At 34.2% G+C, this 27697-nt stretch overlaps 6 protein-coding genes across 8 annotated transcripts; 4 read left to right on the plus strand and 2 right to left on the minus strand.

The window, feature by feature from the left end:
- Positions 1–165: 165 nt before the first annotated feature.
- LOC108458822 (WAT1-related protein At5g07050-like) lies at positions 166–2060 on the plus strand. The gene is given in 6 exon segments (XM_053021230.1): positions 166–432; positions 515–577; positions 702–818; positions 904–929; positions 932–1104; positions 2019–2060. Coding segments are annotated over 6 exon segments (681 nt in total). The 5' UTR covers positions 166–172.
- Positions 2061–2898: 838 nt separating this feature from the next.
- On the minus strand, positions 2899–6940 carry LOC108466427 (CDT1-like protein a, chloroplastic). The gene is made up of 7 exons (XM_017766773.2): positions 6461–6940; positions 6266–6385; positions 5915–6149; positions 3908–4738; positions 3488–3689; positions 3322–3412; positions 2899–3207 (listed from the first exon to the last, which is right to left on the minus strand). The coding sequence occupies exons 1-7, from the start codon at positions 6751–6753 to the stop codon at positions 3150–3152; spliced, it is 1830 nt and encodes a 609-aa protein (XP_017622262.1). The 5' UTR covers positions 6754–6940; the 3' UTR covers positions 2899–3149.
- A 202-nt stretch (positions 6941–7142) lies between these two features.
- On the plus strand, positions 7143–13492 carry LOC108458255 (autophagy-related protein 9-like). Of its 3 annotated transcripts, none has more exons than XM_017757605.2 (12): positions 7144–7351; positions 7663–7723; positions 8152–8193; positions 8432–9079; positions 9201–9521; positions 10302–10524; positions 10834–11013; positions 11105–11311; positions 11653–11730; positions 11825–11895; positions 11993–12103; positions 12346–13492. In XM_017757605.2, exons 4-12 carry the CDS (start codon positions 8499–8501, stop codon positions 13172–13174), a joined length of 2601 nt encoding a protein of 866 aa, XP_017613094.1. In that variant the 5' UTR covers positions 7144–7351; positions 7663–7723; positions 8152–8193; positions 8432–8498; the 3' UTR covers positions 13175–13492. The 3 variants fall into 3 exon arrangements, with proteins under 3 accessions (XP_052877015.1, XP_017613094.1, XP_017613087.1); XM_017757598.2 differs by having other exon boundaries at positions 7146–7351; positions 8144–8193; XM_053021055.1 differs by lacking the exon at positions 8152–8193 and having other exon boundaries at positions 7143–7351.
- A 226-nt stretch (positions 13493–13718) lies between these two features.
- Positions 13719–16845, plus strand: LOC108460142 (protein KINESIN LIGHT CHAIN-RELATED 1-like). Its single transcript, XM_017759510.2, has 2 exons — positions 13719–15515; positions 16290–16845. Exons 1-2 carry the CDS (start codon positions 13864–13866, stop codon positions 16531–16533), a joined length of 1896 nt encoding a protein of 631 aa, XP_017614999.1. The 5' UTR covers positions 13719–13863; the 3' UTR covers positions 16534–16845.
- Positions 16846–17013: 168 nt separating this feature from the next.
- On the minus strand, positions 17014–19299 carry LOC108487232 (RING-H2 finger protein ATL16-like). The gene is made up of 2 exons (XM_017791530.2): positions 19003–19299; positions 17014–18878 (listed from the first exon to the last, which is right to left on the minus strand). The coding sequence occupies exon 2, from the start codon at positions 18848–18850 to the stop codon at positions 17816–17818; it is 1035 nt and encodes a 344-aa protein (XP_017647019.1). The 5' UTR covers positions 18851–18878; positions 19003–19299; the 3' UTR covers positions 17014–17815.
- Positions 19300–22071: 2772 nt separating this feature from the next.
- Positions 22072–24028, plus strand: LOC108485469 (hyoscyamine 6-dioxygenase-like). The gene is made up of 4 exons (XM_017789315.2): positions 22072–22582; positions 22669–22919; positions 23078–23396; positions 23487–24028. Exons 1-4 carry the CDS (start codon positions 22391–22393, stop codon positions 23736–23738), a joined length of 1014 nt encoding a protein of 337 aa, XP_017644804.1. The 5' UTR covers positions 22072–22390; the 3' UTR covers positions 23739–24028.
- Positions 24029–27697: the final 3669 nt, after the last annotated feature.

The raw sequence follows: 27697 nt of genomic DNA on the forward strand, positions 1-27697 counted from the left end.
TTGAGTTATTATTTGTTTGGGGCTAAAAACCTTTATGTTTTATCCTATTAAAAACCCCTCACACTCATATATTCAAACATATATATCATAACGGGCCCCCAGAAACTTGATGTGATATAATAAGCTTATAATTCTATAAGAATAAAACCTTTGGTGGTTGGGTCAATTGTATATGTCTGTTCCACCTATAAGCAAAGAGAACGGAGAAAAGAGAGTTTTTGAGTTAACACAGAGTAATATGGCATATTGGGCATTAAAGCTGAGGTTTGCAAGATATATGCCTCACCTGAGTATGGTTGCAGCTCAGATAAGTTATACAACTCCTACTTCATTGTGCAGTGAAGGCCTAAATTCTCATCTTTATGTAACTTATCGGTTTATCATCGCCGACTTGGTCATGTCTACTTTTGCCTATTTCCTGGAAAGGAGGGTGCAAAATATTCCTCCACCATGAAATCTGTCATTTTCCTTCACTGTTCATTGTCAAACTGATATCTTTCTTTTTGTCCTCCAGAAAATCAAGGCCAAAGATGACACGAGCACTGGTTCTAGAGTTATTTTTGCTCTCTCTCATAGGGTAGAGTAGGCTGTTATGCTTTTTGATAATTCCAATATTGACTTAAAGAGATTTATTTCCATAAAACTAGAAACACTCACGGATTTGGTTCTTATTCCCCCTCCCCTCCTGGCTGGAAGGACAGCGTCGGCTTAACCATGAACATCTACTTTGCAAGTTTGAGATACAGTTCTCCAACATTCGTTGCATCTGTGGTCAACACTGTGTCTTCTTTGACTTTTGTGATTGCAATCATACTCAGGTAGATAAGACTCTTTATTCCATATCACCAATCCTTTATTATTATTATTATTATTATTTTAAATTTCTTCATGTATTTGACACAGGATGGAGGTAGTCGATGTAAGAAGCTGTCATCGTAGACTGGGGTCACCATCATCACTTTGTATAAAGGATCTGCATTCCACAGCTTGTGGTCTGCCCCGCTTCACCTGAAAAGACTTTCCTCTGTTCATGAGAATTGGGTTAAAGGGTCAATTTTGACTGTTGCTAGCTGCATATCATGGGCTCTATGGTACATAATGCAGGTGATCGCTTTTTAACCAGTTCTAAGTGGCCTCTTCTTTGCCCGGAAGAAAACTAGTAGCTCCTTTTTACTGTGTAGGAGAAAAGGATTAGTTGCACCATATGTCCTTCAACTATGATCAAATTTTAAATTCATCTCTAAACTTTCCAACATTCTAATTGAGTCTTCGAATTATCTCTACCGTTTGATGCACTGCCACTGGCCATTTCGTTAACTTTCTATTTTTCTATTAGATGTCAGTTAAGCTGTAATATGTATTTTTTATACCTTAATTTTTTTGTTGTTCTTTTACTTTTAAAAAGTAATACAAATAAAAAAATTAAGTTGTTTTAATAATAATAATAATAATTGCACAACAATGTCCTTTTCCCTTTTTATTTTATATGAATAAATACTTAAAAGGAATAATAATTTAAACTAATATTTTAATAAAATATATATTTTAAAATATTGAACTAATTTATATTTTATATTTTAATAATATTTTTTCTTTCTTCTTTATTTTTTTTTTGCAATAATTTCTTCTTTAAACTACAAAGAAAAACAAATAAATTTTATTGGCTCATAAAAATACTTATGATATATATTTCGTATTTTTCATATTATATTTCTTATATTATTTCCTTTTTTATCTATTTATTAGTAAATACAAAAAAAAGGTAATACATCAATTGTTTTTTTTACGTTTATGTTATTTATTATTGTAAAAGAAAAGAAAAGAAAATGAAAGAAAGAATAAAAAAAGGGTGGGAAAAAGAATACTAAAATGTGACATGTGAGGTGAGGATGGGTGATATAGTTTGAGTAATTAGAATATTTTGAAATTTAAGAAGCCCAAAAATGAAGTGACTAGAAACTTAAAAGATGATGTTGGAAATTCTCCTCAACAAAAGAAAAAGCATGTGAACGTTGTAGGCAGTTACTTTGAAGAAATATCCTGCACAACAGCATGGATGAATCGTATCGGAGGGGCACTGTTATTACAGCACAAATGAAGATGTGGGCGGTTACATATTCTGTATGTAATTTGATTTCGTGGCTAATCCAATATTTTAAACGTGTTGGTATACTTGTTCCAAACATTGTTCTGAGCCTGGTAGTTTGAAATTTGAATATTCCAGGGTATTGTATGCTCTGGTATATTTATTTTCCTTCAGTTTTGGTGCATGAAAGCAAAAGCCAGTCTTTGTCACTGTTTATTCCCCTTTCCAAAGTTATGGTTGCTTTTTCAGCATACTTTATTCTGGGTGAAAATCTAAGTGCGGGCAGGTAAAAAAAATAACCCATAGTTCCTTTCATACTTCCATCCCAACCACAAATGTCTATAGAAGCACTCAAGATACCATTTTGGGGAAAGGAAAGAGATCAGATTAACATCAAGACTCAAGGCCAGGAACAGCAATCTGCTTCAGAATTGGAAGAGGAAAGGAGGCAGTGTAAGATTGGCTAAGAGATATGTCCAATTTTATTCAAACAACTTCATTTTTTTAACACAAGGCACTTCACTCTGTTTTATTGCCATTTTCTTCAATCTAGTTGGTTTTGTACTCCAATTATATACATCAGCTGATTAGTTTTTTTTCAATTTCAAACATAATAACAGAACATAATCTAATCAAGTATTTTATCTATTTAGATATGTTGTCCATACGGAATCAACAAAAAATTATTTTGCTTCAATTTCACCATGTTTTGTCTCCACTATAATAGATAGATATGCTACATTTGAAAATTATAAAATTTCAAAAATTTTATCATTACAATAAATAATAAAAATATTATTGAAGCCCATGAATTTTTATATTTGAAATTTATTTTATATCATTCATTATTTTTAAATATTTTATATTAAAAAGAAATGGATAAACTTGGTTATAAACACGGTGGATCGAAGTCAATTTGTAGCTTCTTTTGATCTTTCTACAAATACAAATACGGTTATACATACACATAACTAGTGTACAAAAAGCTAAAAACCTAGACAGGAACTTCAACCTCCAGTTGTCAATATGAATAATTTAATGAAACAGAGCACTGATTCTCCACTCATTTTGCCTCCTGGATACGCATTCGTATTGACTCGGGACTTGATACTTTATTGATGCTGCAAATATTTAGATAACACAAGTTTGATGGATTAGAAGCATTTTTTATCATGGATTTTTGTAATAAAACACGTGAACAATCATCACCATGTCAAACGAGTTACAAGACTCACCAAACAAGTAAATCCCCAGCAGAGGCCATCTTTTCACATATCCATTCTGGAGCTAGCTCTTGTAACAGTTTTAACTGCTCTTCCACTTCTCCTGTGAAAGCATAGCCAAGACATAATTCAGCTAACGTTTCATAATCCAGACAAATATCATAGTAAAAAGGCTTACCTCTATCAACAATATCACAATGGCCAGCAATTATTTTGTGCATAAGCTCCTCTTTAGTTATAACAGAGCGCTTTATGGACTGGACTAGGTAGTGAATCATGTTGAAGAGCTTAGGTAGGCAAGCAATCATACGCTGCCGTCGCTTTGCTTGTGAGATTGCTGGATCTTGCTCCTCCAATGCTTTCCTCTCTTTCTCCCTTATCTGCAAGGATAATAAACGGTTACCTAAGCATTTTACTCTTGCAACCAAGGCTGATGGCTCATTTCAGATGGAATTACTATATCTAGTAGAAAATAGCTAAATGATATTTATCCCGCAAGTCATGAGTAGGTGACTATTTACTTGAGAGTAGTTACTAAAGCATGCAGAATTCATGATCTAAAAATGATGATAGCAAAAAGAATTCATAGTGGGCTTACTGAATGTCGAAGGCTTTCAGGCAAAATGGAAAGAATATCATCTTTGTTATTATCAACTGGTTTGCCTGCCATCTCTTGCACTTCATCAACATCCATCTCTTCCTTCATAGGAGTGTCAAATTTCAAGGACCTGGTACGTGGTGTTCGGCGTGCCAACTTGTTTGATGAAGTAGCAGAAACTTCATCTGGGCTCATATAACATCTCTTCTGTGGTTGTATGGTAGGTGTGGCAGTCATCAGCCTAGAAGGAGTTGAAGCAAGTTTCACAGGAGTGGACTGAATACAGCCAGATTTCATCGGGGACTCATCTTCCGTTTTAAATGGAGTAAACTCTTTGACTGGAGTTGCAGGGAGGCAATTTTTAGTATGTGTCTTGCTGGTAGTTGGTTTAGATATAAATTTAGTTGGTGAAGGAGTTGGAGCAAAGGTAGTTTCATCACTGGAGGCAGATCTGTAGTCACATATCTCCGGACCTTGAAAATTTGAACATTTTTGGACAGTTTCTTGAACTTTGCTTGTGGTTTTCAGGGAGAAGCGCTTTCTAAACGACTGAGATACATGTGATGCTACCACAGGCTGCAGACCATTAACTAAACCACGTAAAGTCTCCAAAGCTAGTTTTGAATTGGGTTTTGTGTGATTCGATGGTTGTGGCTGTGCTTCCTCTTGAACAACTTCATTGTTTGCAGCCACAGATTGTTGATCCATGATTGTATCAGTTAATGACGCATCAGATGACAATGAAATAGGTCCTTTGATCATATTCTTTTGTATATTCTTCTTCAACCGATTGAATGGCTCTGGGAGATCTTCTTCTGGAATTTCATCACCCTGGAAGCACAATAATTTAAGTCAACCCAACACGATAATTGAAAAAAAGAGAGGTTAGAACAGCATTAGATTTTTAGCTTCCAGAGCACCGGATATTTAAAATGTGGGTTCCCAAGGGTACTGCATGTTTACTTTTAACTTAAGCCTATTGTGAACATATTAATTTGTTAAATTGCTGAATAAAACTAGCCGTTGGACTTTACTACGAGCTTTTATTTTTTAAGTAAAAGCTTTCATCTGGGAGCAACATAAAGTGGTTTAGGTTTCATTCTAATTAGGAAGCAGTCAATGCTACAAATGAATAGCTTCAGAATGACTAGTCTGATAAAAAGGCCTTCACTTCTCTATACAAATAAGGCTTTCATCCAATAAAGAGAAATGCACAGATTAAGCACCATTCCTAACAGGTGGTCACTGCTACAAAAAAACCAGTCTCTGACATTTCTAAATGAACAGCTTCATAATCCCTAACCTTTCTTGAATTTTCTTCAATTTTTTTTCTGGTAGTTTGTGCTTTTTAGTAAGAAGATCATTGGGTAAGTTTAAGATCTAGAATCCTAGAACAGATTCGACAGGTAATCTTTCTAACAAAAGGACAACATATGTTTGTTTCAATTTAAGGCCTATTACAATCAGGTGTTAATACTTGCAGTTGCTTAGAACCAATCTCTGACATTTCTAAATGAACAGCTTCATAATCCCTAACCTTTCTTGAATTTTCTTCATTTTTTTTTCTGGTAGTTTGTGCTTTTTAGTAAGAAGATCATTGGGTAAGTTTAAGATCTAGAATCCTAGAACAGATTCGACAGGTAATCTTTCTAAGAAAAGGACAACATATGTTTGTTTCAATTTAAGGCCTATTACAATCAGGTATTAATACTTGCAGTTGCTTAGAACCAATCATTGGTCCTTTCATTAAGAGCTTTCCACAATCCTCAACAGAGTGTAAACCTTCACATAGGGAACAATAAAGTTCCACAACTTAATCTTATAGCTAGCAAACCTCAGGCTTATAGGTTTGAAACCCAACTAGATGTTTCAGAACTAAAACCAACTCTATGCTCCAAATTTTTTAACACAGTCAATTGATATATAAGCTTGCATAACAGCAAACTACTTCTATGCACAATCAAAGATTACTAAACTGAAAAAAAAATAAAAAAAATAAAAAACAACCTCGGGATGAGCCTTGATATAGTCAGCAAGCTGATCTCGAAAAACCTTCCTTAACTTCATATTCTTAGTCTTAGATTTTGAGTTATCCCCACAGTCAATCGCATCCATAATGATGCTAACATGAAGATCTGGTTTCATACAACTAGTCTTCTCATCGAAGACAAGCATCCTCTTTATCTCAATCGCCTCTGGCAAAACATGCTTCAATTGGGCTAAGTGACAGTATGTAAACCTCCTATTAAACAACATAAAACCCCAAAAGATAAAGACCCAAATAAAACAAATCGCACGGAACTTGAAAAGGACAAAGCCATTAACCAGCACTAACTGACATGATTTAGGTGAACTTACCTATCAGTTAAGCACTCTATTTTGGGGCTGATATTAGTAAAAGTTGGCATTGACCCCTTCGATCTCAGTAGCCGGATTGCAGAATCTAAGCTATTGAAAAATTCGCACAACATCTCGTACCTGTTACAAAACTTGTCAATCAATAATCATGCTTTTAAAAAGAAATAAACAGGGTGTAGTGAGAGACTGACTTACTTTTCAGGGAGTTTATCAGGACGGCCACCGGAGGTTTTGGGTGGAGGAGATTCGTTGGGCCAGGATAAAATCTGTTTTCGGGCAGATTTGATCTGGTCGGTCGGAGGTTTAGGCCGGCTCTGAGCCACTTGCCGGATCTCCTTGATGGAGAGGGCGACCCCACGGTTACGAGCACGGTTGGGGAGCTGGGAGGAGTGCTTTTCCGGGGTTCTGGAAACGGGCGATTTCGAGGATAGACTGAGAGAAGCTTTCGGTTTCAGAGGCGTGGATTTGAGAGAATCGGAGGAGCTCATAGCTGAAAATTTACAGAGAAATAAAAAAAAGAGGGGAGCGTTGAGAGTGGACTTTACGGCGGAGGAAATGAAGATGGGAGTATATAAGAGGGTTTTTGTCCTGGCGGGAAACCATAGATGGAGCACCTACGGAAGCTTGACACGTGTATTCCCGCCAAATTGATTCGTTGCGTCCCGCGGCTTCCTTTAAGGCTTGTTTGGCGAGTAGCGTAAACGGTTAGATGAGTAAACGGGTATAAAGTAAAGAAGGGATGTGATATTCGGCACCGGTTTTCATTTATTAAAATCAGCCCATAGGACCCAAAACGAAATTATCCAGTAACCAAAAGAGGCCCAACAAGTTAAAAAGAGTTCCAAATTTATTGGAAAGGAGGGCCATTGGTCTTTTGTGTTACCTTAGCATTCGGTATAAACCAAATTACAACTTAGAACAAAAAGGGAAATAGAGCAACTAAAACATGTTTGGACTTTGTTGCAGGCCGAGATTGTATTATTCATTACAGCAAAAAGTTATTGCCATCACCGAAACAAAGAAACGAAAGACAAAAAGTCCTCCTTTTCCTTCCTTCCTTCGGCTGCTCAAACAAAACAATAAGAGGTATTACTCACCTTCACGTCTCCTTCTTTCATTTTTATTTATTTTCTTTAATTTTCACAGACGAGGAGGAGGAAGAGCAGGAGAAGAAGAAGCTCAAGGACCCCCTTTGCTTTAACTTGTTGAATTGATTAACTTCTTAGTAATTATAAAACGATTCACTCACAAATTAAATCTTTTTTTTTTTTAATTTTTTATTTTCTTCCACGCAACAAGCCCTTCCCTTCCCTTCTTTTTCTTTCTTATTTTATTTGAGTGCTGCGGGTAACGGTCAAGCTTCTTTTTTTTCTTGATTATTCCGGAATAATCCGTAGCGGGTGTTGGCCTCTTTTGTTCTTTCGGGTGTTATTGGAGCTGCTCGTCGGTGGGTCGGAGGTAAATTCCAATACCTTTTGTTGTTTATTTTCATGAATGGATAATCTTGCCTTGGTATTTGTCTACTTTCTTATCTTTTGTAGAATTTATGGATATAATTTGGTTGAAGTTTTGTCTTTTAAGCCTTTTTTTTTTTTGATTTGATATTAGAGTCTCTGTTTGACTTAAAATTCACCAAGAATTACCTTCTTTTTAGCATTTTTCCCCTGCTAAGTTCTTTTTAGCATTTTTCCCCTGCTAAGTTTTCTTCTTGGGTGGGGCGTTATTTAATAAAACTTATTTGAACTAAGAATGAGAACCAATTTATCTGGTGAAATTTGATCTCAGTTTGGTGTATTTCTTCCATATATTATTCATTTATTTATGTTTTATGGTTTATTTACAATGGTTGTGCATTTAGTCGTTACAATTTGTGTTCAGGATCGCAGATAATTTTCTTGGATCAAATTGCTGCATCTTATGATTTGCAGGTAGTTGAACTTAATTGATTACTGTAAGAATTAGGTTTTTATTTTTTTTCAATAATTGAAGCTTATATTGAAATGATACGTCCATAATGTTGTTTGGTCAGTCTCTTCACAGTTCCAATGCACGTTACAGGGGATTAGCTTTCTGTTTTTCTTCTATTTCCCCCACTCTCAATGCATCTGAGCATATGCATACATACAGCGTAAAAAGGAACTTGTCTGATTTTCTTCTTGTTTACAGAAGTTTGTAATAAACAGTTGAATTTGGGGATGGACTGGCTGTTTTTCCCTGCCATCAAGATTTATAAATGATGTTCACGGGGAAAAAGGCTGCAAATTCTCTTGGCATATTTAAGTGGAGATGGGGTGGTGAATCCTCTTTGTCAACAGGCTTATTAGGTGATGTTCCTCCTGAAATTGAGTTGTCTGGCTATGGAAGAGTACCACCAAGCCCTGGTAGTGAGAGCCCTTCAGGGCTTCTTAATGGTGAGACTCTGAATGCGGAACCGATTGCTGACTTGGACTTGTTCTTTGAACGGCTCTATAGCTACTATTGTGAGAAAGGCCTTTGGTGCATCATCATAAAATGGATAGTTGAACTTCTTAGCCTAGGCTTTACCATATGTTTCTCTGGGTTTTTCTTATTGTTTGTTGATTGGAATGGTCTCCGAAATGCAAAGTGTGGGATGGATGCGTTTGAGTCTGGAACTAAGCAATGTGATCTTTCTAAGGAAGCTCTTCACCAGCACCCATTAACCCCTTTAACACTTTCAAAAGCTATTATTGTTGGATATCTGGGGCTATTTTCCATCTATTGGATATTCTGTTTTTTAAGGTTTTTTGCACAATTAAAGGATACTCTTGGAATACGTCATTTCTATTATAACAGGTAAGTTCATATTTGATAAGTCAAAAACATACACTGGAAGTTTTAGTTCTGCATTTGGTACATTAGTGGCATCTTATAAATGCTTAATGATTTTATTATGTTTTGAATTTTAATTTTGCAGCCTCCATGTTACTGACAATGAAATTCAGACAATGCCATGGGCAGAAATCCTTGAAAGGGTTGTCCGCTTACAAATCTCACAGCAACTCTGTGTAGTCAAGGATCTTTCTGCTCATGATGTGGTTATGCGATTGATGCGGAAGGAGAACTACTTGATTGGAATGCTTAATAAAGGAGTGCTTGCCTTTCCTCTTTCACCCTGGGTTCCAGGTGCTGGTCCAACTGTCAAATTTGGGCCTGATGGAATGCAACATCGTCTAATACTAACAAAGACACTTGAATGGACCTTAAATTGGTGTATACTGCAGAGCATGTTTGACCGGTATGTCCAGCTTTTAACGAGCATTTGATTTTCTGCTTTATGGTACTTCCTCTCACACTTGTTGTTTTACAAAGCAATCTATGGAAGTATCATGACTTCTATTTTCAGACTAATGAGAAATGACTTATTTGTTGATTCTTTTAACGTGTAATATTTCATTTTCAAGAATATTATTTAATCCTTTTTGTGCAAAGAGGTTTTACAAGATGCGTTTTTGGTGTTTAAAGGAGCTGTTGTGGATATGACCAAGTAAAATGGTCTTAGTCTATGTCAGTTTTACATTCACTTTTACAGACAAGGAAGTATTTTTATTCTTTGCCTCATCTACATGGTTTTCCCGCTAACGGCTGATTTCATTTTTCCTAGAAAGTCTTTTAACTTTTGGTAGTTCTGATTAGATGGGTCTTTAGTTGTTGATATCATTTCATGAAGTAGCTAGAAAAGAGTTGGTTAAAATAATTTTCCATTGGTTTTTTTTATTGCTGCTTTTTTGATTCCTCGACTTGCACCTATTTGAAATTTGTCAAAATTCTGAAAAGCTTTAATTGATTCATTTTCTTTCTATGTTTAGGGAGAAACATATTTATGAAGTACTTCAACTTTCAAAATGTAACGCTGAAATTAACCTTGGCAAGTTTTATGAGGTTTTGTTGATTTTAATAGCCAAAAATAGTTGCTATTAGTGTTTTTTTTCTTTTCTTTTTTGCTTTTGAAGAAAACAAAAAACAGTTAAAAGGGGTTTATGACCACCTTTTTGGGGAATGCATTTCTTTTTTGCAGAAACTTCTGTGTTAGAAGGGACTTCATTTCTAATCCTAGAACATTGAAGAAGAGGCTCATGGTTGTCGGGCTTGCAATGCTTCTTCTCTCCCCATTCCTTGTTATATTCATGCTGGTTTACCTTTTCTTAAAGCATGCTGAACAATTCTATAATCACCCAAGCACAGCTTCATCCCGGAGATGGTCAAATTTGGCAAAGTGGATGTTTAGGGAATTCAATGAGGTATTGTCCTCCCCACTTCTGAGTATTGATGCACTACATATCCTCACAAGCTTTTGTTATTATGAACTAGTACTCTTTAGGGTTTGTAATTTTTCTTTACGTTACATTCATGTGTTCTGTGTGAAAGCTTTAATTTTTACAAATCCAAAAACTATATACCATAAAGAAGAAAAAGTTGTTTAGAACCTACTATGAAAATAAGATGACAATAGTTGTTTCTTTTGTTGGATACTTTACACTTCCAGATTCTCTTGTTTTTACATTCTGTAATACTGTTTTTTTTAATACGCCGTTGTCTTTGACATACAGGTTGACCATTTATTCAAGCATCGAATTAATAGCAGTGTAATGCATGCTTCTGAGTACCTAAAGCAATTCCCCTCACCAATTATTTCTATCATTGCAAAGTTTATCTCATTTGTATCTGGTGGCTTTGCTGCTATCTTGATCATCATTGCCTTTCTGGAGGAATCATTGTTAGAGGGCCATGTAATGATTTTGAACTTCCATCTTTTCAGAGTCTTCCACTTTCTTCTATATTTTCTTTTAATTATTTAATTATTTGTTTTTAAATTTGTAGATATTTGGTCGGAACTTGTTTTGGTATGCAGCTGTTTTTGGAACCATAACAGCTATAAGCCGGGCTGCTATAACAGATGAACTTTTGGTCCTTGATCCAGAAGGAGCAATGTCTATGGTGGTGCAACATACACATTACATGCCAAAGAGATGGCGTCGTAAAGAAAATACTGAAATAGTCCGGATAGAGTTTGAAACTCTGTTTCAGGTAATCCTGCTTGGTTCCTATCTTTGTTTTACCTGTAATCTAGGAGTAGCATGCTTGTTTGATTGTAAAAATCTTGCATGATAAGATGTTTTAACTTCCATGTAACTATATGGATAGTTTTCATTTATCGCTTTTCCTAGGTGTTTTTAAGCTCAGTTTGGATGATGTCAGAGATGCTTTAGCATTTAGTTTTGCAACTCCCAAAAGACAATGGATTTTCTAGTAATAATATATCAATTCTCTGGGCATTTTTACTTGAGAAGTGTTTTGTACTCTTTTCTCCTTAGACTTCTGATTTTTTTTTTTTGGTTCAATGTACTTCTCTTTTTGTTATGATGCAGTATACTGGAATGATGTTGCTGGAGGAGATGGCCTCAATTTTCCTCACTCCATTCTTGCTTCTATTTATTGTACCGAAGGTTTTTATTTTCTTTTGAAATTATTTCTATTCTCATTTCTTTTAAATACCCCATGTCTTAGTTTTTGAACTAAAATGCCGTGTTCATTTTGCAGCGGGTGGATGACATTTTACAGTTCATTGCAGATTTTACAGTGGATGTTGAAGGTGTTGGTCACGTTTGCAGGTAGAGTGACTTTTTTCTGAAACCAGATTATTACAAGCTAATTCACGCGCCAGTTAATCAACATAACTTGTCTAATCATTCTCTTTCTCATTTGCAGTTTTAGTGTCTTTGATTTCCAAAGTCATGGCAATGGTAATTATGGCTCTCCACATAATGCACCTTGTGCACAGAGGAGTTCTCAGGGGAAAATGGAGAAATCTTTCTTGAGGTATACTCCATTGCTTGTTGAATATAGTTTGGGAATCTAATGTTACAGTATTCTATGCGATAAAAAGCTTACAGCATCCTTTGAATATACTATCTGATGAGGCATAATATGCTAATGCTTTGTAACAAATTTCATTTACATACAACTTACGATTATTCATGATTAATCTCTGCTTTTTATATTGTGTTGAATCTCTTCTGATGTATAATTTCAGCTCGACTAATTTTTTATTCCGATTGCAGTTTCAAGAGTAGCTATCCTTCATGGGAACCAGATTCTCAAGGAAAGCATTTCTTGTCAAATATTCGAACTTTCCGGGATCAAATGTTGCAAGGGCAGGGAGCTAGATATGTATATTCTTCTGATAGACTGTGGCGAGGTAGCCCGCTGAGAGCTTACAGTGATAGAAATGACTTTTTATCAAAGGAAATGCAGCAGAATATTCCAGGCGGCTACAATATGGATTCTTTATGGCTAATTGAGGCTAATCAAAAGAATCACCCATATCTTCTAGATTGGTACTATACCTCTCGAGCGCAACAGATGCCTAGTTATAGAAGAGACACTGCAGCAAGGCCATTTGAACCAGCTGAGGAGCAGCATAAGAATTACTGGGGTCCGATCAACACAACGCATGATGAAGCAAGAGATAAAGAATACCGGCCACACCATTTTGATGATGGGTCCCTGTCGCATCTTGAAGCTTCAACATCAGCTCCTTTCTTCCATGAGAGTGTACTTCAGCATCATGATACAAATGTATCGGTGCACCATACACGGAGCTGTTGGTGGCTTAGAGATGGTTCAGATGGTGCACAGCCTCAAACAAGCTTTCTTGAGCCTCCTGATTTCAACCGTCATTCTTCAAACCACCCATACGATAACTTCTCTGAGAGGAATGTGGAAGATGAAGACCAATTTCTTGATTGGAGGGATTCTTGGAGGTTATCCCGAACGACTTACTTGGATGATCTTGAAGCCGGAGAGGATGTAAATCTTCATTTTGATGATATTTACAGTGGACCCCCAGAAACTCCCACTCTAAATTTAAGGCCCCCGAGCTTCAATTGATCTATAATCACTTAGTTTGTGATGTGGTAGTTTCCTTCAGATGAATGAAATTGAAACGAGGTTTCTAATGCTGGACTAGGTTTTATCGTGTCGATGGAAGAAACCCTGTATTCTTTGTTGTATATAGATTCGTTATGAGGTTATTTCTTTAAGGCCTCAAATCTTGATTTACAAGGAACATACTCAGAAAAATGATTCACTGTTAACTTTGTGATCTGTGTATAAACAAACAATTACTAGCCATTGATCAATTCCATGTATTCCTTTGTACATACTTTGGTCTTGAATTCTTAATCAAGCATCATTAATTTTTTAGAACTCTAGAGATGAAACGAATCCCAACTATTAATAAGTCAATTTTATCCTTTTTCGGTGACCTAAATTTTCACCTAAATTTTATAATATGTAATGTTTTTATTATTATATCCATTTTAAAAACTATATCAGTTAAATAATAACAAGAAAGAAAGATAAAATTAAATAGTTAAATAATATTTTTATTTTTATAATTAAACGAAAAAAATAGTAATAATTAAATAAGCTAGAGTTTACACTTTAAACTACAAGTAAGAAGAGGTCACCACTGTGCAGTTTAGGGCTTTTGCAAGGGTTTAACAAAAAGCCGAAGAAATAAATCCTTAGAAACTCCAAACTTGCCAAAATCCCTCGAAACTAATCAAAGTTCCGCCATGAAGAAGGCTTCACTTTCACTTATTTCGAAGTTCAACCGCCAAAGATTCAGGGGAATTTCCCCTCTCCTATCCATATATTACATTTCTGTTAATTCTCCATCATCATCATCACCGCTTCACTCAATGGACCGTCGTATCCAGTTCTGTGCCAAAACCCCTGGCTTAGTCTACCCATGTCGCAACCTCGGTACCCTTGTGGAAAAACCGAACCAATTGCCCTCTAGACAGAGAAAACTGAAAGAAAAATCTGATCTTGAGGAAGCTTTTGAGTCCGCTAAAACCTCTGAAGAAATGCTCAGAGCATTTAAAGATATGGAATCTTGTTTTGATGAGAGAGAGCTGGGGTTAGCTTCATTGAAAATTGGACTCAAACTAGACCAAGAAGGTGAAGACCCTGAAAAGGCTCTATCTTTTGCTGACAAAGCATTGAAAGCGTTGGATCAAGATGGTAAACCCTCGATACTAGTTGCCATGGCTTTACAACTGATGGGTTCTGTTAATTATAGTTTGAAAAGGTTTAATGATAGTTTAGGGTATCTTAATAGGGCTAATAAGTTGCTTGGTAGGTTAGAGGAAGATAGGGTTGCTAGTGTCGAGGATATTAGGCCAGTGATGCATGCGGTGCAGCTTGAGTTGGGAAATGTGAAGACAGCTATGGGGAGGAGAGAGGAGGCCCTTGGAAATCTTAAGAAGGCTTTGGAGATTAAGGAGATGACATTGGAGAAGGATAGTAAGGAATTGGGGTTGGCTTATAGGGATTTGGCTGAAGCTTATGCTTCAGTTCTAAATTTTAAGGAGGCTTTGCCTTTTGGTTTGAAAGCGCTGGAGATTCATAGAAAGGAGCTGGGCAATAATTCAGTGGAGGTTGCTCATGATAGGAGGATCCTTGGGGTTATTTATACCGGTATGGAGGAGCATGAGAAGGCATTGGAGCAAAACGAGTTGTCACAAAAGATTTTGAAGAATTGGGGTCTTAGTTCGGAGTTGCTCCGTTCAGAAATTGATGCTGCTAATATGCAGATTGCTTTGGGAAAGTATGATGAGGCTATTAATACTTTGAAAGGTATAGTTCAACAGACAGACAAAGATAGTGAGAACCGAGCTCTGGTGTTTATATCGATGGGAAAGGCTCTTTGCAATCAAGAAAGATTTGCAGACTCAAAGAGGTGTTTGGAGATTGCTTGTGGAATTCTTGACAAGAAAGAGACTGTTTCTCCAATTGAAGTTGCCGAAGCATACTCAGAGATATCAATGCAATATGAGACTATGAACGAGTTTGAGATTGCAATTTCGTTGTTAAAGAGATCATTGGCTTTACTAGAGCAGCAACCTCAAGAGCAGCACTCTGAGGGAAGTGTTTCTGCTAGAATAGGGTGGTTACTCCTTTTGAAAGGTGAGGTGCCACAATCAATTCCTTACTTGGAGAGTGCAGCAGAGATATTGAAAGAGAGCTTTGGTTCCAAGCATTTTGGGGTCGGCTATATCTATAATAATTTGGGAGCAGCATATTTGGAATTAGATAGACCTCAGTCAGCAGCACAGATGTTTGCAGTTGCAAAGGACATCATGGATGTCTCACTTGGTCCTCATCATGTGGATTCAATAGAAACTTGCCAGAATCTTTCTAAGGCATATAGTGCAATGGGAAGGTAAGATGTTTTGCTCTTTTTCTTTTTCTTTTTTATTCTCTGTTTATGACGCTCTTACTACTGTTGCTTTGCAAATATACTTCTGTTACACTAGTAATGTGATGACTTAGTTCCTGCTATGTAAATAATTATGTCCTTATCTGAACTCTGAAGCCTTTATCTTTGGGCCAGTCAACGTATTTTCTTTGAACATATTCACCTAAACTTCTTGCATCAAAAAATGGTTTACCATCCCTGATTGTTAAATGAGTAAAAGCACCAGTATTGCATTTTAGTATTTTACCGTAAGACTAGATAGTTCCATCTTGTTGATATGTTGTTTTCTAATGTTTGATCACATTTTAATTAGTTTTTGATTTGTGAGTTGAAATAAATAAATGGAAATTATTCGGAGTTGCGATTAAGAGTGCCAAGACATTAGGTAACCGGGGGAAGTGCTGAAGTGAAATCTGTTCACGGCTATTAGAGAAAGAGAGTGAAATGGAACTTTTAAGGGTAAACAGATATGAAGGTGGTCTAAAGGTGAAATTATCAAAGGTCATACTGTAATAAGACGACAGGATATTCTGTGTTCCTGTACGTTCACAAAACATCCATGCTTGCTGCACTGATACTTGTTGAGTACTTTAGAAATTATGCTCATGTAGATGCATAAAAGCATAGCCCTTGCCTGGGCTGCAAGTACACATCAACTGAAATGAATCTGCTTTACAATGTGTATTAGCTTTTGAGGGTTAAAATTGGATCTGAAAATTTAATTTTTGGATGTTGCAGCTACCCCCTTGCAATTGAATTCCAGCAGCGAGTAGTTGATGCATGGGACGGTCATGGAGCAAGTGCAGAAGATGAACTCCGAGAAGCTCAACATATCCTTGAAGAGTTAAAGACAAAGGCCCGTGGTACATCTACCAACCAGTTTCCTACAAAGGCCTTGCCTTTGCCACAACATAGTCTTGCTTCCAGAAATTCGCACCCTAATGTTCCTTTTAACCAGAACTCAGCCGGCTCAATGCGGTAGACTTATAGTATTAGTAGGTTTTGTGATCACAATGTTTGTGAAATGTCTCATTGAGCTTGACTTTGTCATTGATATGGTTAGGAACACTTTTGTTCTTTATTATTATACATCATGTTCAGATGGTCATTTTAAGCACCCATATAGAACTACTTTCTTTCCCCCACCTTCCTTGAAAACAAGTTTAGACATGAATTTGTTGCTAATTAACAAACAAGTTTTGTGTAGGAAAGTGAGGTAATGTTTGTGTTTCATTTTTCTCCAAAGCAGCAGGCTTTCTCTTTAATGAAATAAGCTTTTTGCTTTCTTTGCAAATGAGATTGTCTGAAAAGTAGTACTAGTATGTCTTCTTTATGCTATAAAAAATTAGGTCAAGCAGAGAAGATATATTATTCTTAATGCCATGATTGCCCTTTAGAACTTTCTCATCCTTGCTTTTACAATATTGAGTTCAATGCAAGTAAGAAGGAGCACAGTAATATGTTTTCTCTGTCATCATGGTTATGTTATTCAAGCTCGGGTTTTAGTATGGGATAAGAGTATACGTTAGACAGAGAATATGTCCAAAATCTAAATATGTATTTGACATAGATGTCAGACATTAATACTTTAAGAAAAGGAGTCGGTCCAAGTAATGTGAGCTCATTTTAGCCACGAGTAGAACGGCATGATCCTGTTGGAGCATATAGCCACACTCCCCCGCCGGTAGCATTTGCAGCATTTTGTTTAGCTCAAAATAATGGCATAATGGATGATGTGAGAACAAATTAAGATTAATTACAATTGAACAGAATCATTCCCTATGCTGTTTAGCAGCAGCAAATAATTACTACAAGACAAAAGAAGTTGGTGATCATTGCTTAAAGGACCTCCGTTTCTCTAAATTGGTAAGAGTTGTAGTTACTCAATGTTGGGTCCCCTTCTGTCTGGACTCCATTAAATGCCCTTCTTACCTCCTCTGTCTCTCTCTGCAACTCTAAGCTAGAATGTCATGTTTGCAATGATTGTCAGTCATAAAGAATTAAGTCCGCAAAATAGAATGAAATCAATCTCATCCCCACAAAGTGCCTTAAGCAATGATTCCCACACCCATGCCTCCAATTTTTTTTTTTCTTTTTTGGTAAGAATCATTTGTTTTTCTCACTATGTACAATATCACTGAAAAGTCACTCTACACTCGTCTGAAATCTCTCCTCTTTTTTTTTGCCTCACAAAAATTTCCATCTTAAAGCAAGCAAAACAACAAAAACTAACTTTAAGCAATCTCTAATTATATAATCAAAATTCAGACAGGAAGTACCGCCTTTCTGGGTCTTGGACCATGTTCAAATGGAAATAAAGATGTACGACCTCTATTACTGCATTCTTCAGTAGTGGTAATCCCTCCAGGATGCCTGTTTTGTTGAACAATGGCTTGAACAGATTGGTAAAGCTGTCTATCTACAGCAGAATCTAATGAGAAAGATCTCCTGATAGGTTGAATTGAGAAGTCTTCATCTTTCTGTCTAACATCAATGCACTCATCTCCCACAACTGAGAGATGGTGGCGTCTTCTTGATTTTAGTTTCCCAGGCTTCTGCTCCACCTTTCTTGGTGATTGACCCCTAGGCTGAAACTGCATCAACGACTCTCTCGAATTGTCTCTTTCTTGTTGTCTATACGGCAGTAGAGCATCTCCATCGTCTTCTCCAAGTTCTATCACTACAAAGTCCTCATCTCCACCCATCAGGCTATCAGTGTACGGCAGTGGGTCTTGAGGTGAAGAGCTCGGTGCAATGATTTGATTGATCGGATAGCGGGTATCGCCTGAAATGCTTGTTCTACAAAGAGGACAATTGGCGTTGCTTTGGAGCCATATATCAATGCAATCCAAGTGGAAAGCATGGCTGCATTTGGGAAGAACTCTAAGCATGTCATGCTGTTGAAACTCATTCAGACAAACCACACAACCGTACACACTTGTTTCATCATCGCCTTCTCTTTTGAACTGAAAAGTTGGAATTTCTCGAATGACAGACTCGTCGAGACCGCGATTCCACATTACCGGAGACAAGGCAATGAACGTATCTTCCTCTTGTCTACCTCGAAATAAAGATATTCGGCTTAGCAGATTAAGTTGGTACCAGTTAGAGCTGCAACATTTACTCACAAAAATAAAATAGCCAACTAGCAAGAAAGCTGTACCCATGATGCTTAGCACAACAATGGTTAGTATAGGAAATGCAGGGTCTGAAGTAGGCAAGGGAGGCTGATAAGTTAGATTCTGCTGATATTTGATGAAGGAAAGAGCTTGAAATCTCAGGCTGTGGTCTGGTGCCATAAGCAAATATGATCGAAGTCTCACTGACCTGTTTGAAAAATGCAGAAAACTAGATCATGAGCTGAATGACAAAGTATAAGGTGAATATCACATAAAGAATATCCTGGGAAGGAATTAAAGAGTGAAGAGAGAAGGGATTTGAAGGAAAATACCAAATAAGATACTGGGATAATGAGGAGTGGGATTAAAGAGCCAAAGCCATAGATTTTGATTACTTAAAAAAAGAACCCAATTCAGTGCAGGCTGGGACAGGCACACATGTGCCTACCTATTAATATGCTGGAGCCGGGAAGCTAAGGCTTAGACTACATTTTGAATGCAAATATAGTAAAACACATACATGATGATGAGAAAAAGTATACAAAACACGATACGAATAATATGAATATGTCAAAATCTATATGGCATAACGAGAAAATAAAAGATACCGCATGAATACAAGACTTATCTAGCTTAGTGAGATAATAATGGAAAGTTCAGTTGTCTTAATAAGATTGGCCCTAAAAAAGAGGTACAATAGTGCTTAAACATTTCAATCATATCATCAGCTCACCTGTCCCAAGATTTCATACTGCCTTGTTTCAATGGTCACGCTATCATCCCTGTTCTCCATTTCTTCAATGCAAATATATAAATATTGAACTACTATACTGAAAAAGAGATTGGTGCAACTCTTCCATCAGCCATGTCAATTGGTGATATGCCGCTATAAGTCAACTGTAATTTATTCTCAGCAACGAAACAACAAGTATAGAGCAATTTGCTGAAAACAAATATAGCCTCAAAGTCAGAGTATAATTAACAAATTTGAAGTTCTGAGATCCAGAGTCATATATTCCCCAAATGTCAGCAACTCTTTTGTAAATAAAAGAGAGTGGATGTTTTTCTACCATAACTCATCAATTCTCAAAAACAAAAGAAGTAACCATATGCCAAACACTCCAAACATTATTGCTTCAAGTCAATGTTTTTGTAGTGGTGAGGCCTAAACTTTCTGGATAAGTGAAATATATTTGGATAAAACATCAGGGGCCAAGTATACTAGTTCCTACCATTCCAATACCAAATAGGTTAAATTTTTAATATTTAGGGTTGTAGGGTTTATGAGTTTAAGGTTTAGGATGTAGGGTTTCGGATTTTAAGGTTTTAGGGTTTAGTGTTTATATATATTTTAAAAGCTTTGGTATCTAGGGAGCCACCATTCAAATTTACTACTTTGTTCAATCACATACAAAATTAAAAGAATGATTTCAAAATAAAGTTCTAAATACCTTAAGTTAATCTCTACAAATTTTCAAATGTATTGCTTTAATACTGTCAAAGAGTAATTTATTTGTTAGAAACATATTTTAAATAATTAAAAAATATAAAAATTAAGAAGCAAATAAACCCAATTTAAAAAAAAAACCCAATAACAAAATGGTGTGGTGTCAATAGTAGATTAGTAATTGATTCAAAATTTGTTGAAGAAGAAGTTGAAGCAAAGTTTTGAAGCAAGTGGACTCAGCATATTTTTATAATTGTAGGGTAGATTTGGGTAAGAAATTTGTAAGAGGGATTTTATTTGTATTTTTAAAAAACTTAAAAGATATTATTTTTTGAGTAAATATATTGGAGAATTTTAAAACTTGTGATTAATTTTAAGAGGAATTTCAATATTTCAATTTTTTTCAAATTACAATTTAGTTTTTCAAAATTCGTCAAAATTTTATATGATTTAATTCACATGATTCGAGTATAAAAGAAAACTTAAATTTCAAAAATCATTTTTATCTCTTTAAAAATCATTTTATTTAATTTTAATATATATATTTTAATTTTGTATTTAAAACTATTTATAACTTTTAAACAAATATAAACAAATATAACGATATTTATATTGAATATTTTATATTATTTATTTTTACTATAATTATTGTTTAATTTGTGAAATTCTAATAACCTTTTTTTTCAAATCAATTATTTATTAAAACAAAAGAATTAAAAGTACTAGCATTTAAAAATGTCAAAAATTTAAAATCCTTCACCCAAACACACTTTTTAATTTTTTTTTATTATGTTTCAATCACTTAAAATTAATATTAAAATTGAACTTTAACCCAATATTAAATTTAAATTTAAAAAATGGGGTTAAACATAAAATAAAACTTTAAAATTCAAATTTGAGGGTACAAAATTATAAAATGATAAGGTTTAGTTGTTTTTGAAAGTGGAAGAACATTGGATTGAGTTGCTTCCGTTTGTTGATAGGGTTGCTTTAGTACTTTACGTGCTCCAATCACCCATGTTGATTTTCATCATGTAGTGGTTTACCAATACGTGATTGTCGGGAATTCTATGATTAAAAACTATTATCCATAACACAAATCTATTGTTTCCTATTAACCTAACCTCCCTTTATTAATATTTTGTATTCCGTGAAGTAAGCAACAAAACTTGGACATTTTCTAATCTTTTTCCAATACCCCCAAAACAAAATATCATTCTCTCCATGCTTGCATTTCCGACTCACATCTTTTGCAACTTGAGGGTAAACCCTCACTTTCACCATTTGCTCCTTTTATTTCTCATTCATCTTAAAACTACCTACGTATTACTAAACATGAATTCCCAGCTAGCAATAATGTTAAAAGTTCGGCTTCACCGTGGGCTAGCTACTCCTTTGTTACTCTCTTTGCCCCCAACTGCTGTGTCCTTCTAACCAAAAATGATATCATGCCAATCAATCAACAATCTTTCTATTTTTTTACGGTCACATGAATTTTAACTTTATATAAATTTTGATTTTGTGTAATTTTATATGTGACATAATTTAGTTTTTACAAACGACCAGCACCATTATTGATATAATATCATTTTACATTTATATATTGCATACACAAACAATTACACTTATCTAATATAAAAATAAATTGATCTATTTATGTGTACAATTAAATTAAAATCAATTTTATATGTATACATTTAAGCCATAATCAAAGTTTGATATGTCTAATTGTATAAAATTAAAATTCATGTATCATTAAAATTCATGTGTAATTTTAAAATTTATCTCAACCTTTTATTAAAACTACAAATCTTTTCCATGATTCAAACTTTCTTGGTTTAAAGGCTGCCATGGAGTACTACCTAAGATGCTACTATACTATGGGTCCAATATTTTTTTTTTACTACATAATTACGTGCATTTCAGCGCAAGCAAGAATTGAATAACAAATCATACATCATCCCACCACCTTGGATTAATAAAGAAAGGTGGAAAAACAATGTGAACTAATTTAATTTCCTGGGAAAAAAAAATAATGTCAACTTGCCAATTCAATATCACCAGCATCTTTATCATTGCTATATAATTAGAAAATTGGATGATGCGGTGCATATGACTTGCGAAAGGGATTTTATTTGTTTATTTATGGGTCAACTTTCTATGGGACTAGGATTTTAATGCCCCCGTTTACTTCCTCTATGGCTTACACAGCTTCGAAGAAAAACAACCTACATCTTCTATAGTTTCGAAACTTTGGCGTTGAGATTGAAACCATGGAACTACTTTCGAGCTGGTGTTATGATGGATCTTTACCAGAAAGTTATGTGATGCCACCAGAGAGAAGACCCGGAAATCTCGTTGTTCCATTGGAAAAATCCATCCCCGTGATTGATCTTCAGTGTCATGATCCAAAAGATACCATTCAACAAATCCTGAAAGCTAGTCAAGATTACGGATTTTTCCAGGTACAAACATATGTATATGATCACATGATATAAGATTAATTAACATCCTTTTTTTTATACAGTAATATATTTTTGGAAAACATCAGGTAATCAATCATGGAGTTTCGGAGGAGTTAATGGATGAAACGATGAATGTTGCAGAAGAATTCCATGCTATGCCTGGGCTGGACAAAGAAAGGGAATGCGGCAAGGACGCCAACGGAAGCTGCAAACTGTACACGAGCAGCTACGCTTATTCCAGGGAGGATTTTCACTATTGGAGGGATGCCGTGACGCACCCTTGTCGTCCTTTAGATGAACGCATTCAATATTGGCCTGAAAAACCAACTAGATACAGGTAAACTATCACGTCATTTCTAATCAAAACTTTATATATAGTATGTGATATGTCTTAAACTTCCAGCTTTAAATGTAATCTGCATGAAATATTCGTGGTTATTGACTTTCCATAGTTTGACCCTTCCATTCGTCTTTTGGTTCATTAATTAATTTCAGAGAAGTGGTTGGGACGTATTCGGTTGAAATGTGGAAGTTGAGTTGTAGGATCCTAGAGTTTATATGTGAAGGATTAGGGCTTAGCGCCGATTATTTCAGCAACGATCTCACTCAAGTTCCCAAAATCATGATTAATCACTACCCTCCATGCCCTGCACCTAGTTTAACACTGGGATTATCTAAACATTGCGATCCTACCATCATTACCATTCTTCTTCAAGGTCAAATAAATGGCCTCCAAGTCTTCAAAGATGGCCGATGGATTGGCGTCCAACCTCTTCCTCATGCCTTGGTCGTTAATATAGGCTACCTTTTACAGGTAACCCCCCCCCCCATCATATCATTCCTCATAAACTTTCACTTTTTAAAAATTTTCTCATACTATTTTTAATTTGGGTGGAGGAGATAGATTATCAGCAACGGGAAACTAAAAGGAGCTGAACATCGAGTGGTGACGAACTCGAGATATGCTAGGACGACAATTTGTTTCTTCGTGTATCCAAGGGATGAGAGCCTCATAGAACCGGCCAAAGATTTGGTTAATGCAAGCAATCCTGCAATTTACAAGGCCTTCAAATTTGTTGACTTCGTTACTGCTTTCGTACTCAACCCCGACGATACCAGTGAAGCTGTTAAGGAGCTCATAACCCCCAATCCTTAGACAAGTTTAGTTCATATATATAAAATTGTTGCATATGTTTTTTGCTTTGTTTTCCCATTAATATTCCCAGGAATTGTCTTTATCCAAAGGCAAATGAAGCCTGTTCTAGTTCTTTTTTTTTTTCTTTTTTTTTTTTTGAAAAACACAGAAGAGCTTAAAACTCTACGAATCTCGAAGGTTTCGAAATTATGGGATACAAGAAGATTTCTTCTTATTTCGTAACCCAGTGTCATATTTGTAATAAATAAATAAAATGATTAAAACACCTACGACAAAATCAAATTGCAACAAGTTTATTCCTGCAAAGTGCAAACTACTATAATATTGAGGTTTGTTAATTTAACAGACAACTAATTGAAGCACAGAAAGCAAAAATGGGGAAGGGTGATCAAATTCAGTAACTATAAGCTATGCTTATATATAGTACTTAGGGTAAATCTATATTAATATTATTGACTATATATATTTTTTACTATTATTTTAGTGTATAATTATTCAATAATTAAAGTATACATATATATATATATTTATGATTTGAAATATGAAAAAAATTAAAGTTTAACATTTTAACTTTAATAATTACACTATACTTCCAATTTCTAATAAGTAATATTAACATATCAAAATTTAAAATTTAATATGATCTTTTACTATTTGTGAAAAAAAATCAAAATCAAAATTTAATTTTTACATATAGAAATCATATGTTCTAAAATACAAAAAAAAAAATCACTCACCTATTTAAACAAGTTGGGCATTTTGAATTGTAATTTCCTTTCTTTCATGTCACAGAAATCATCAATAATTAAATCATAGTCAAAGGTTTGTGCAATTTCTTTTTCAATGTATGTGAACAAGTAACTTCCTAAATAATCTTCCATTTTATTTCAATCTTTTTTCTTCACAATTTTAATAGCAAAAAATGCACGCTCAATAGTAACTATTGAAATAGGAAGAGTCAACACAAGTCAAATTAATTTATCAACAAGCGAGTAAATGACTAACTTTCCTATCTTAATCAACTCTTGGCATAATTTAGGAATTGAGGATAACTCCACAAAGATGAATGTTGACGAATATTAAGATCAAAGTGTTCTAGTTGACAACTCAAATGCAACTTCTCTTGTTTTGAAAAGTCTTCAGGATAGAATCTCTCTGCAAGCTTACAAATTTTATCAATATTGAAAGATTTGTAGTCATCCTGAGGATCCAAAGCTGAACAAAGCATAAGTAATTCCACCATATCTTCTTTAAACTTCTCATTCAATTCTTGCAATTGAGAGTCAATTGTAGCATAAAATATATCTACACGAAAGTAATGCTCCATTGTAATTGGATAAATATATATATTTTTTAAACTTTAAAAGGGAATGGTTTTTAGAATTTAAATTTTTAAAGGGTTTAATGTAATAAAATTCATCTTAAAGGGGATGCTATATAAATTTCTAAAAAATTAGGGGCAGATATATCCGCTAATATTTATATACCTAACTCAAGCTAACAAACTTAACTTCCTACTCCTACTAACTAGCTAACAATTCCTACTAACAAGCTAACAATCTCTCTAAGACTTAACCATTTTAATGATAAAAAGACTTTGCAGCCCTTGAAACACTAAAAAAATTAGCTTACATAAATATTTTAAGAGTCATGAACAGTTTGATTTTATTTGGAATGCTATTAAATTTGATGCACCACTATAAAACACTATAATTTAATTAGGGTGAAAATAATTGTAATTTAATATATATTTATATTTATTGCTTCAATTTTAGTGACGTTGTTGCTATTGTAATAATTGAGAAAATGTGATTTTACAAATTTAAGTGTATATTATTCTTCAATTTAAGAGCTTGAAGTCTATGCGATAAAAATATATATCAATATGTATATTTAATTAAAATGAATTTAAATGTTAGATAAATAGTTTTTAGGATAAAATAAAATTTTAAAGTGTAGTTTTAAATGAGTAGTTATCTTCAATATGTAGATGTTATTAAAATTAAAAGACATAAGCACTCTTTATTATATTTTATTTAGAAATATCGACTTTTTCCATAATAGGCTTTAACTAAATTAATGTTTTTAATTTGAGACATTAAACTTAATCATCAATAATATTATACAACGAATAAAAATATGATTATAATACATGCCAATTTAAATAAGCAAAATAAAAGCTAATCCTAATTAAACAACAAGAAATGCCAAGAATAGATAATATATACATATGAAAGTGAACTTCAAATACTGAACTACATATAAATGTGTTTGCTGTAAACTAGACCCGGAAGGCATCATAAGTATTGATATAAACTCATCTGATTCTTCAAAGATATATATATTTATCATAACAATTAAGTTACATAAATTGTACACAATTATTAAAATAAAGGTGATTCACAGTGCTAAAAGCAATTGAAAATGATGGTTTAATGTGTTGAGATCATATTTGAAAAGAGTATAGGCTATGTTAGCTATGTAGGATATATCTCATGTCTTTTGTTCTGGTGTTGATAAGAAGTATTTATCGAGGGGATTAACTTAGCATGAGTCTTAATTATTGTGTGCCATCCTTAAAACCCCTTAAGTCAAAAATAGTGTTTATACGAGACCACACCTGTTAGAATTTTTAGAATAATTAAAATAGGAATTATCAATGTTAAATAGGTAGGTAGTTGGATATTGGGAGGAACTAAAAAGACTCAAGTATTGAGAAAAATAAATCCAAGGTATTACTAAATTGTAAGAAAGTGAAAAGTGTTGGGGCAAAAATGTAAAAATTAAAAAATAAGAACAATTAAATTGAAGTAAAATGAGAAAGAAGAAGGATTAGAAGTGCGATTTTACTAAAAGTGAACAATGAATAAAGGCTGGAATTGTAGAGAAAGTTTAACGGTAAAATAGTCATTTTATAATTAGATATTTATAAGAAAAAATTTCATAAGTTGGTGGAAAATTTTGAGCCCTAAGATGAATTTGGAATTTGAGAAAGAATGGTGACCATTAGATAATAATGATTCTAACAACCCGATTTTCAGTGGTACAGAAAACGGTAGTTTTAGAACCCCGTTCTCTAATGATCGAGTCTATAAATATTATTGTTTAATATTTTTGAGTTAATTATGATATTATATTGAATTTTGGTCTAACGAATTTGTTAATTGAATAGTTAGTTTAAGTACAAGTGTTTCATTCTAAAATCAATGATGTTGGAAAATGAGGTATCGGGACTTCGTTTTAATAATCTGAGTTATTGTATAGGTGAATTGAATTTTGGATAGGAAATTTTGCCGAATTAGTGATTAATTAAGGTATAAAGACTAAATCATAAGAGTGGTAAAATTTATTCGCTATAGATTTTTCTTTGTCAAAGGACTAAAAGAGTTTTAATTAAGGGTCTAATATAAAAAATAAGCCATTTTCAAAAGCGAGTGGACGGTTGATGATTAATTTGTTATAGTATTATTAAATTTTAAGTATATTATAATATAATAAATGAATAGAACATAAATAAGTTGTCATATTCATCTTTCTTTCTTTTCTTCACCATTTAGAGACCAAGAAAACAAGAGAAGTCATTTCTTTTAAAGTAAAATTTTCGGCCACTTGCATGGTAAGTTTAGATTAGTTTGTTTTTCGTAAATTTTATGTTTTTGAAATCGTAGAAGCTCAGTTTAACTAACCCGTGTGTTATCTTTCAAAACTGTCAAAATTTCAGAATGTTGTCATTGATGAATGCTTGAAGTTATTGATATTATTTGGTTAAATTTGAAGCTTAGATATGAAATATGACTACTTTGTAAGTTTAATTGCTAGTTTTTGAACATAGGGACTAAAATGCATGAATTTCAAAATTGATGTTAAATTTCTATAATTTATGGTAATATAGGGTTTTAGAGGATGAAACTGAAATGATATATGGTTATAATAAGTTGTTAAAAGATGTTTAAAATTGA

This window comes from Gossypium arboreum, chromosome 11, assembly GCF_025698485.1.
Source record: "Gossypium arboreum isolate Shixiya-1 chromosome 11, ASM2569848v2, whole genome shotgun sequence".
Lineage (NCBI taxonomy): Eukaryota > Viridiplantae > Streptophyta > Magnoliopsida > Malvales > Malvaceae > Gossypium > Gossypium arboreum.

Excerpts from the sequence above, each read along its gene's own strand:
- LOC108466427 (XM_017766773.2), bottom strand. The coding sequence starts at position 6,753 with ATGAGCTCCTCCGATTCTCTCAAATCCACGCCTCTGAAACCGAAAGCT. Across the intron at positions 6,150-6,265 it reads ATAGAGTGCTTAACTGATAG|GAGGTTTACATACTGTCACT; the intron begins GTAAGTTCACCT and ends GTTGTTTAATAG. Across the intron at positions 4,739-5,914 it reads ATATCAAGGCTCATCCCGAG|GGTGATGAAATTCCAGAAGA; the intron begins GTTGTTTTTTAT and ends TTGTGCTTCCAG.
- LOC108485469 (XM_017789315.2), top strand. The coding sequence starts at position 22,391 with ATGGAACTACTTTCGAGCTGGTGTTATGATGGATCTTTACCAGAAAGT. Across the intron at positions 22,583-22,668 it reads AAGATTACGGATTTTTCCAG|GTAATCAATCATGGAGTTTC; the intron begins GTACAAACATAT and ends GGAAAACATCAG. Across the intron at positions 22,920-23,077 it reads GAAAAACCAACTAGATACAG|AGAAGTGGTTGGGACGTATT; the intron begins GTAAACTATCAC and ends AATTAATTTCAG.
- LOC108460142 (XM_017759510.2), top strand. The coding sequence starts at position 13,864 with ATGAAGAAGGCTTCACTTTCACTTATTTCGAAGTTCAACCGCCAAAGA. Across the intron at positions 15,516-16,289 it reads GCATATAGTGCAATGGGAAG|CTACCCCCTTGCAATTGAAT; the intron begins GTAAGATGTTTT and ends TGGATGTTGCAG.
- LOC108458255 (XM_053021055.1), top strand. The coding sequence starts at position 8,499 with ATGATGTTCACGGGGAAAAAGGCTGCAAATTCTCTTGGCATATTTAAG. Across the intron at positions 9,522-10,301 it reads CTGCAGAGCATGTTTGACCG|AAACTTCTGTGTTAGAAGGG; the intron begins GTATGTCCAGCT and ends TCTTTTTTGCAG. Across the intron at positions 11,014-11,104 it reads AATCATTGTTAGAGGGCCAT|ATATTTGGTCGGAACTTGTT; the intron begins GTAATGATTTTG and ends TTAAATTTGTAG.
- LOC108487232 (XM_017791530.2), bottom strand. The coding sequence starts at position 18,850 with ATGGCACCAGACCACAGCCTGAGATTTCAAGCTCTTTCCTTCATCAAA.